This window comes from Xiphophorus hellerii, chromosome 8 (genome assembly GCF_003331165.1).
Source record: "Xiphophorus hellerii strain 12219 chromosome 8, Xiphophorus_hellerii-4.1, whole genome shotgun sequence".
Classification (NCBI taxonomy): domain Eukaryota; kingdom Metazoa; phylum Chordata; class Actinopteri; order Cyprinodontiformes; family Poeciliidae; genus Xiphophorus; species Xiphophorus hellerii.
The window spans coordinates 5,170,430-5,180,853 of NC_045679.1; the positions used below are offsets into that span (position 1 = coordinate 5,170,430).

Here is a 10,424-nt window from a genome sequence, read left to right on the forward strand (position 1 = left end):
AATTTCTAGGCGCAGCCAAGGTGTTGAGGGTATCCGATTTGGTGGCCTTAGGATCTCGTCTCTGCTTTTTGCAGACGATGTGGTCCTACTGGCCTCATCAGGTCATGATCTGCAGCTCTCGCTGGAGCGGTTCGCAGCCGAGTGTGAAGCGGCCGGGATGGGGATCAGTGCCTCCAAATCCGAGGCCATGGTCTTGAGCCGGAAAAGGGTAGAGTGCTTTCTCCGGGTCAAGGGGGGTGTCCTGCCCCAGGTGGAGGAGTTCAAGTATCTCGGGATCTTGTTCACGAATGAGGGAAGAAGGGAGCGGGAGATCGACAGGCGGATTGGCGCAGCGTCTGCTGTCAAGCGGGCGCTGTACCGGTCCGTCGTGGTGAAGAGAGAGCTGAGCCAAAAAGCGAAGCTCTCGATTTACCGGTCGATCTACGTTCCCACCCTCATCTATGGTCATGAGCTTTGGGTCATGACCGAAAGAACGAGATCGCGGATACAAGCGGCCGAAATGGGTTTTCTCCGTAGGGTGGCTGGGCTCTCCCTTAGAGATAGGGTGAGAAGCTCAGTCATCCGGGAGGGACTCAGAGTAGAGCCGCTGCTCCTTCACATCGAGAGGAGCCAGTTGAGGTGGCTCGGGCATCTGGTCAGGATGCCTCCTGGATGCCTCCCTGGTGAGGTGTTCCGGGCACGTCCCACCGGGAGGAGGCCCCGGGGAAGACCCAGGACACGCTGGAGGGACTATGTCTCTCAGCTGGCCTGGGAACGCCTCGGGATTCCCCCGGAAGAGCTAGAAGAAGTGGCTGGGGAGAGGGAAGTCTGGGCCTCCCTTCTGAAGCTGCTACCCCCGCGACCCGACCTCGGATAAGCGGAATAAGATGGATGGATGGATGGATGGATGGAATGACTATTTAGTTTAAAAGATCTCTTGTGGTCTGTATAACAGTGAATTTCAAGAAGGTTCTGACTTTTGTATTATATATATTCTAGATAAATTCCTCTACTTGTTTCTCTGAATATAGATAATTATTTTAACATGTTGCTCATCCTCTTCCTGTTACTGAAATATTTCCACTTATTCTAGAATCTACAATTGCTCTCAGCCATATCTCTTCATTGCCAATAATATCTGTTAATGTAATTTATCTGAACAGTCTAACTTCCTGTCCATCAGCCAATTTAAAAGAAATGTAAAAAGTTACAACAGTTAAAGTTATACCATATAACAGCCAGGATGTAATAATTATTGAGTTTGTTAGGAGTAGTTCTGGTTAGAAAGTCTAACAACTGCAGGATGAAGGATCTGCAATAATGCTCATTTGTACACCTAGGATGCAGCAATCTGTCATCTATCCAGAGCTCCACTATCAATGGAAGAATGACCGCAGCCTTTCTAAATACCTCTCTTCTTCGTCCTTTCAGCCTGGAGTAAATGAAAACCAGCAACGTTTATGTGTGGAGATTTGTTAGCCACATGTTAGTGATAGGATGCCACTTGTTGCACATCCTGTTGATGGTATTCACTGAGTTCCTGAGGGGAACCCATTCTTTCACAATTGTTTGTAAAAATAGGCTGCATGTCTAGAGGCCATGGAAGTTATTGGAGCATCTGATTCTGATCATTTGGATGGGGGGTCAAATACTTTTGACAGTATAATGTATCTCTGCTAGGCAGCGATGTCAGTAACTCGTTACTGACGTCGGACCACTTTTTTCAGTAGCGAGTAATCTAACGCGTTGCTATTTCATATCCAGTAGTCAGACTACAGTTATGTATCGAAATCACTTTGCGTTACTGTGTGTTACTATTTTCTTTTGGAATTTTATTTTATTTCCTCTACGCGTCTTGTCAAGTCATTGCCGTTTTTATGCGACAGTATCAGCAGCGACAGAAATGTAAACAATGGAGGGAAGAGGGAGACCCGCATTTTGTTGGTAGAAAAACAGGAACTATTTTGAGTTTCTGTCGCCAAGTCCAATTATTATAAGCAGCTGTGGCCTTTTTTTTTTAAAGTCGCATACAAATTTATTGAGTCACGGGTTGCGCTTTTTGGGCTCGTTTTTTAACGTGAAGTTACTCATTTGGGCTTGGAAATAAGCAGAAATAAACCCCAGAATGTGTCCGACCTCCAATTAGTTTTAGTCAGGCTCTCCCTGTCCATCATTTCCTGGATGATCCATCCTGCTGTGTCTTTGTTAATGTCAAGTTAATATATTACCTGTCAATCACGTTGAGCTATCCAGAACATTGGAACCATCGAGACTAATCTGAACAGCGCAATAAACGTGAAAACAGCCACGAATGAACGAGTCCGTAAAGTTGTGCAACTAAACGCCATTATAATTATTAATAATAAGATAAGTGTCACAAATCTTTGCAGGAGCCATCTGAGTTGTGGAGCTGCAGGAGGAACTCTGTGCTCTGACAACAAACTCAGGGCCGTAACGCACAACCTGGAGGCTGGTGGGGTGGAGAGGGGTTAAAATCCTTCTTAGAGTTTTCCAGACAATAGTGGACCACACAAAAACATGCACAAATTACTAACGTTTCTTTTGTACTGTAACCATTAAAAAATCTCCCCTTCAGTCCAACCTTATAAGTGGAGACACATTGTTGATGTTACCATTATAAAATAGCTTACATTTAAGTATTGGTAAAGATCAATGTAATTTTCACAGCGTTGTTGTTAGCAGCTGCTGAAAGTAACTAAAAAAGTTACTTTTAATGTAACTTAGTTACTTTCCAAATCAAGTAATCAGTAATCTAACTGAGTTACTTTTTCAAGGAGTAATCAGTAATCCGATTAAAGTTACTTTTTCAAAGTAACTATGCCATCACTGCTGCTAGGAGCTAGTAGACAGAAATCTGGTTTCACCAGGATTGAGAACATTTTACCTGAGAGTTTCCAGGTTGCAGTTTGGACTCTTCAGTCCAGCAGAGAGAAGCTTCACTCCTGAATCCTGCAGCTTGTTGTTACTCAGGTCCAGTTCTCTGAGACTGGAGGACTGGGAAGTGAGAACTGAGGACAGAGCTTCACAGCTTCTCTCTGAGAGGTTACAGCCACTCAGTCTGAGGAGACAGAGAGAAAAATCTGTTGTTAATCACTTCTTAAAAAATAGTATTTTTCTATGTTTTTCTTGGCCAGGGAAGGAACTATCTTATTTTACACATATTTACGTTGCCTTTTGTTGTGAAATGGTTCATTCTATAGTTAGTCCTCCAGCCTTAAAGGACAGAACTACAGGCAACAAGGAGGCTAGAAATAGAATTATAAAATTCCACAAATAGCTAAATTAGTACAATTTATATTTTAACATAAAGAGGAGTAGTTTTGCTGCTTTTATATGTAATATTAATGTTCAGCTGCTGAAGTAAGTCTCTGTCTCCTTTACACATCCCCCCCAGTGAGACAATTTGAAGAGACAATTCACCAATATATAAACTGAAACATCAATCCATCCATTTTCTTGCACCTTTGTCCCTAATGGGGTCGGGAGGTGCTGGTGCCCAGCTAACGTTCCAGGCGAGAGGCGGGGTCACCCTGTACAGGTCGCCAGCCTGTCGCAGGGCAACACAGAGACGCACAGGACAAACAAACATTCACACACACACACACACGCACACCCACACACACACACACACACACCTAGGGAGAATTTGGAGAGACCAATTAACCTAACAGTCATGTTTTTGGACTGTGGGAGGAAGCTGGAGAACCCGGAAAGAACCCACACATGCACAGGGAGAACATGCAAACTCCGTGCAGAAAGACCCCAGGCCGGGAATCGAACGCAGGACCTTCTTGCTGCAAGACAACAGTGCTACCAACTGCACCACTGTGCAGCCATAAACTGAAACACTAATATATATATCTACCTCATCATTAGCATATTTCTATCAAAAATAACTGCCTAAACAATCTGTGTCCTTACAGAGCTTTGCTGGAGGCTTTAACCACTGGCAGCAGCCTCAGAAGAACCTCCTCTGAAGCAGAGTATTTCTTCAGGTCAAACACATCCAGATCTTTTCCTGATGACACTAAGATGAAACCCAGAGCTGACCACTGAGCAGGAGACAGTTTATCTGTGGAGAGACTTCCTGAACTCAGAGACTGTTGGATCTCCTCCACTAGAGAACGATCATTCAGTTCATTCAGACAGTGGAACAGATTGATGCTTTTCTCTGCAGACACATTCTCATTGATCTTCTCCTTGATGTACGGAACTGTTTCCTGATTGGTCTGTGAGCTACTTCCTGTCTTTGTGAGCAGACCTTGTAGGAGACTTTGATTGGCCTGCAGTGAAAGTCCCAGGAGGAATCGGAGGAACAGGTCCAGGTGTCCATTTGGACTCTGTAAGGCCTGGTCAACAGCTCTCTGATGGAGATTATTTATATTTAATATGTAATAAAATTTAGAAAAAAATGATGGTGGATTTTCTTCCAACAGGTTGACCCCAGAGTTGATGAAGGTCAGATGAACATGAAGAGCAGCCAGAAACTCCTGAACACTCAGATGGACGAAGCAGAACACCTTGTCCTGGTACAGACCTCTCTCCTCTTTAAAGATCTGTGTGAACACTCCTGAGTACACTGAGGCTGCTCTGATATCGATGCCACACTCTGTCAGGTCTGATTCATAGAAGATCAGGTTTCCTTTCTGCAGCTGATCAAAAGCCAGTTTTCCCAGAGACTTGATCATCTTCCTGCTCTCTGGACTCCAGTGTGGATCTGTTGCAACTCCTCCATCATACTTGACCTTCTTCACTTTGGTCTGAACCACCAGGAAGTGGATATACATCTCAGTCAGGGTTCTGGGCAGCTCTCCTCCCTCTCTGGTCTCCAACACATCCTCCAGAACTGTAGCAGTGATCCAGCAGAAGACTGGGATGTGGCACATGATGTGGAGGCTTCGTGATGTCTTCATGTGGGAGATGATCCTGCTGGCCTGCTCCTTATCTCTGAATTTCTTCCTGAAGTACTCCTCCTTCTGTGGGTCATTGAACCCTCTGACCTCTGTTACCATGCCAACACACTGAGGAGGGATCTGATTGGCTGCTGCAGGTCGTGTGGTTATCCAGAGGAGAGCAGAAGGAAGCAGTTTCCCCCTGATGAGGTTTGTCAGCAGAACGTCCACTGAGGTGGACTCTGTAGCATCAGTCAGGATCTGCTTGTTGTGGAAGTCCAGAGGAAGTCGACTCTCATCCAGACCATCAAAGATGAACAGAACCTGGAAGTGTTCAAAGCTGTAGATTCTTTTGGTTTCAGTAAAGAAGTGATGAACAAGTTCCACCAAGCTGAACTTTTTCTCCTTCAGCACATTCAGCTCTCTGAAGGTGAATGGAAATATGAACTGGATGTTCTGGTGGGCTTTGTCTTCAGCCCAGTCCAGAGTGAACTTCTGTGTTAGGACTGTTTTCCCAATGCCAGCCACTCCCTTTGTCATCACTGTTCTGATTGGTTGGTCTCTTCCAGGTGGGACTTTAAAGATGTCTTCTTGTCTGACTGTTGTTTCTGGTCTGTGTGGTTTCCTGGATGCTGTTTCAATCTGTCTGACCTCATGTTCATCATTGACCTCTCCGGTCCCTCCTTCTGTGATGTAGAGCTCTGTGTAGATCTGGTTCAGAATGGTTGGACTTCCTGCTTTACTAATCCCCTCAAACACAGACTGGAACTTCTTCTTCAGACCAGATTTAAGTTGATGTTGACAAACTGCAGCAAAATGTCCTAAATTAACACAATAACAAAAATCAGATATGAAAGAAAATCATCTTTTGAATTTGATTACATCACTTCAGCAAATGTGTAATTTATCTATCATTTCAATTCTCTGAAGAAATCCTCTTACTGCTCTCCAGACGGTCAGCCAGCTTTTCCTGTTTCATCCTTCGCAGGAAGTTCAGTGTGATCTTCATCACTGCCTCTCTGCTGCTCCTCCTCTGTTCTTCATCATCACCTTCCAACACCTCATCATCATCTCTCTGACTCTCTGAATGTTCTGGGTAATCTGGACTCAGATCTTTCTGGGTCTTCTTCAGTTCTTTCTTCACAAAAGTGACAATATTGTCCTCCAGCAGCTGGAACAGGAAAAATAGATGAAGGAAACATCATAAGCCAAACACCAGATGGATGTTGGACAGACTGACAGTCCTCTGGTCTACAAAGTGCAGCATGAAGGTGACTTTGAACAGAACTCATGGAAAAGTTGTTGTTCATGTACAGACCATAAATATGGAGTCCAGCTTTGTTTGATGCTGCTGGGCAGACGGACAACTGGGAACCTCTGAGCTCTGCTGGTCCACTCTGTGGAGGAACCAGGAACAATTAGAAAGTCAGGAAATATTCATCCAGCAGTAATCACAGATGAAGTCACCAGGAGTTTCACATTAAAAGACCTTAATATAGAAAAACAGCATCACATAAACACTATTTAAAGTCAGAAAGAGTAAGATGATCTACGAACTATGTAGAAGAACCTCTGATGGTCCACATCAGCTCAGTTTGGTTGAGTTCCAGCAGATCTCACCAACCACATCATGAAGCTTTCCTTCCCTGCTGAACTGCTCTCACAATGCACACAGGAACCAAGTCCTGATGGACCAGACTGGCTTTACCAGGTATTTCCCAGTAGGTTGTGGAAATGTGTCCACCGTTAATCTGACATGGAGGTAGGAAACAGCAGATTATCATCATCAACACCCAAACATGGAGATACTGTATGAAGGTGTTGTCAATGATGTTTAGGTCTGGTGAGGAAGGGGACCACGTCATTATTTTCATCTTTAAGGCCTTTACTGGCTAGACACATAGTGGAGTACTTTGATGTATGCAGTAGAGCAAGTATTATCCTGCATAAAAATCATGGTCTTCTAATGAGACACAATCTTAGAATGACCAACGTTCTAAGATTGTCATAAGGGGAAAAATAGCAGCAAAAAACCGTGTAGTGTGAACTATTGCATCAGGTAGTCGATGTGCCCACCTTCTCTATTTAAATCTAATTATTACTGAAGGGCAACATAATATACAGACTTCATAATCTGCACTCTTTTGGTTGAATGCAGTATTTATTTCCACTTTGGCTTTATGTTGTTTAGTTTTTTTTCAAGTGCGTTTGTTAATGGAGACTGAGAATCCATTTTATTTTTGTTTTTGGTTGTTTTGTTTATTTTGTTTATCAGTTCCCGTGTTAAGTGTTCTATAGAAAATAGCGTGTATCTATCTTTGGCAGGAAATCACATGCATTATTTTGTCATTTCCATTAAATCAGTGTAAAAAGGTCTTTAAACAATATTATTGTTTATCACAATAATTTTTGATACAATTAATCGCTCAGCAAAATTTGTTATCGTGACAGGCCTAGGTAACAATATGTATGAAAGATGATCTGCAAAATATCTATTTCCTCTGACTTTTCCCAGTGTTATCTAGAAACAACCAATCAGTGGCAGGTGAGTTTTATTGCTGTCAATCACAATCTCATGCGGCGCTGCTCATCCTCCCTCCTCTCGCTCTGTGCTATGCTGCAGCTAGCTAGATAGCATAGCTACCAATGACAGCAGTAAAACATTTTTCCGGTAATGATAAGATGTTTCTCCACCATTAGCACATTTAGCAGTGAATGAATGAGATTGATTGACGGCGCTAAGATAATTTCCACTCTGACCATTGTCAAGAAAACCCGAGCTCATCCCACTTCCCCATGCTGGAGATTTTAGTTTAACAGTAATAATAAATAAAGTTATCTTTAAAATGAATCACTCAAGTGGCATCAAGGCCTAACAGTAGACTTAAGTGTCAATAAAATAAATCTGGTTGTGTGTGTTGTTTTTGTCTCATGCAAACTTTGCTTTAATTCTACTTTTTTCTATCTAATCATAAGAAATCATAGTCAGTCAGAGAGAGTCATGAAACAGGAAAAGCAGGTTTCCTGGAAAAAGAGGAAGTAAGTTTCCAGCCTGCAGATTTATAAAAGTAGTTGAGACTATTCCTTATTTTAAAGCATAAAAGTTTTAAAGAAGAAAATCTAAACATTTTGAGTAATTGGATAAGATTCAAAGTAAAATACTTTTAACAATATTGGTTTACTTATAATAATACTTGTTTGTGGGAACACTTACAAGAAAAACAAGTAACTGTAACTGGTATCAAATAATTAGAATCATGGATTATTCTTGGTTTCTTTTCAGAAAAAACATCTGTAATAACTCACATTAAGATTATAATAAGAGTAATTAATAAGTTATGGTTATAAAATTATAAATGAATGCTAAATCAGAGAAGCTAAAGAAAATAAATGTGATATAAATGTGATTTTGACATTGAACTTGAAATGGTGTAAAAAGGTGTAACATCACTGATATGTTGGAGGTAGATGGTAGGTGAAAGGTGAAAGGTTAAGGGGAAAAGGGGATCTAACAGGAGAGCAGAGATGATCAACGCCTTATTTAGAAACAGATTGTTGAACAACGTAAACGTTTCAGAGAAAACGTTGTGCAGGCAAGGGACATAGGAGGTTGAGCAACCCTGAGACATTAGCACAGACATCAGGACATAATGTCTGTAAGACAGTGATGGATATGAGATCATCTGTCTAAGCAGTCAGGCAATGAAACAAGCACAGCAACAGTGCTAGCCAATGAAAACACACCAAAAGGTGGATAAACCATATAAAAGGTGGGTGCAAAAGAGGAATCTTTGGTTGGATCCTCCAGGCAGCTTCGAGCCAAGATCGAGATGGACAAAGAACTCTGCAGCTGAAGAAGAGCCGGGGCCACAGAGCCGAAGACTGTCCTGCTCATGGGGACCAACCCGTCAGGCCCACAACCTGTGGCTTCAAATCGCACTTCTCTCATCAGCTGGGTTCAGACCCCAAAGACAAAGATGAAGATAAAGGCAAAGACAAAGAACAAAGGCAAAGAAGAAGAACTGATGCCTTCCTTCCTGCCAGCACCAAGTCCTGTGTGACCTCACAATCCATGAGGAGAAGAAGCTCATCAGACCTACAGAGATCCCTGCCTTCATCGATCAACTTCCTCTTCCTGCTGCAACATCTTCATCATCATCAGGCCAGGTCTGGGGTTCGAAACGCCAAACTCCGTCCGTCTCTCTCAAAGGTTCCCTTTTTAGTTCTCAGTGTCAGCATTAGGGAAAGATAGACTAGATGATTGATTTTACTTATTTGATTATTTCTGCTACTGAATTAAGCTGTACTGACCCTTGCAAAAATGCCTTACTAATAAAATATTTAGCATAAAGAAAATCTAAAAGATGTTGTGGACATTCAGTTAATGAGTCACCTTAAAGTTCTTTGATGGTTGTAAAATAGCTCTGATGTTTGATTCCGGAGAGGAAAAAGTGGAAAATGTTTTTAGGTTGCTGGTAGTCCATATGTAAAACATCATCCTTGGGACTCGCCGAGTCACTAAAACCTACCTGGTTCAATAACAAATGCAAGTTGTAAAATAGAGAACGAGCGGCCGTTAACAGGTGTGCTCTGTGAAACTAGTTGGCTGCAGGCTGATCAGTCTGGCTAATTCACAGGGGGAAGAAGGTTGGGACACCTGGATGTAGGCCGTCAGGAACCAGGCGAATCGTTTCTCGAAACCAGCTTAAACAGAGTTTACTTCAGTTCTGGACAGGATAAATCCCAGCAGATTTAGGAAACTCAATTAACCCGTTAGAAGGAGAGCTGGTAGCACATCTCCCCTCTCAGAAGAGGAAGGAAAGAGTGAGAGAGTAGAGAAAGAAGGGGGGTGGGGGGGTTGCGCAACAACACCATCCAAGGAGGATCTGATGGAGCTTCAATCAGAACCAGATGGTCAGTTAGAGACCATCTGGTTCTGAAAGATATCCACATGAGATATGTTTTATCTTAACTGTGGAAATGGTTAATAATCCACTATGTTGGATGATGTTTGAACCACAGAGATGAAACTTTAATCATAAAATTAATTCATAAAAGCCTTTTTCTTTCAGCATTACTCTGTCTGGAAAATAAATTAAATTTAGATTTAGAGAACAATCCAAATATCAATCTAGAAATTAAACTCACTTCTGCCTTTTGTGTTTGTCTGTTAAATTAATATTGGATGGTCATAATAACAGATATAAACAGAACAGTTACAGCAGTTAGAAACAGCTCACCTCTCTGATGGTGGAGATCCAGGAGATTTAAAGTTAATGATCACATCCTTTGACTTGTCACTCTTAAAGGACACACAGCTGGGTTCTGGTTCTGGTTCTGGTTTGAGTCTCTGATGGATCCTGACAGAAACATGATGATTAAAACTTAATCAGCAAAGAGGAGCAGCAGCAGCTTCATCACCACGTCTGTTCTGGCCTGATATAGTGAACGCTGTGTGAAAAGGGCTGTGGACAGTTAGAGATGGTGACCTCACCTCTGACCTTTGCTCTGGCTCTCATCTTCCCCACACAG

General features: G+C 42.4%; 1 protein-coding gene across 1 annotated transcript in view; it reads right to left on the minus strand.

Moving 5' to 3' along the window:
• Positions 1–10,424, minus strand: part of LOC116724482 (NLR family CARD domain-containing protein 3-like) — a gene marked incomplete at its 3' end in the record, with an annotated part of 89,009 nt that extends 78,585 nt beyond the window's left edge. The window contains exons 1-3 of the mRNA XM_032570216.1: positions 10,387–10,424; positions 10,133–10,252; positions 6,211–6,289 (exon numbers count right to left, since the gene is read on the minus strand). Of these exons, the coding sequence (XP_032426107.1) occupies positions 6,211–6,213 (3 nt within the window). The remainder of the gene's footprint in view (positions 1–6,210; positions 6,290–10,132; positions 10,253–10,386) is intronic.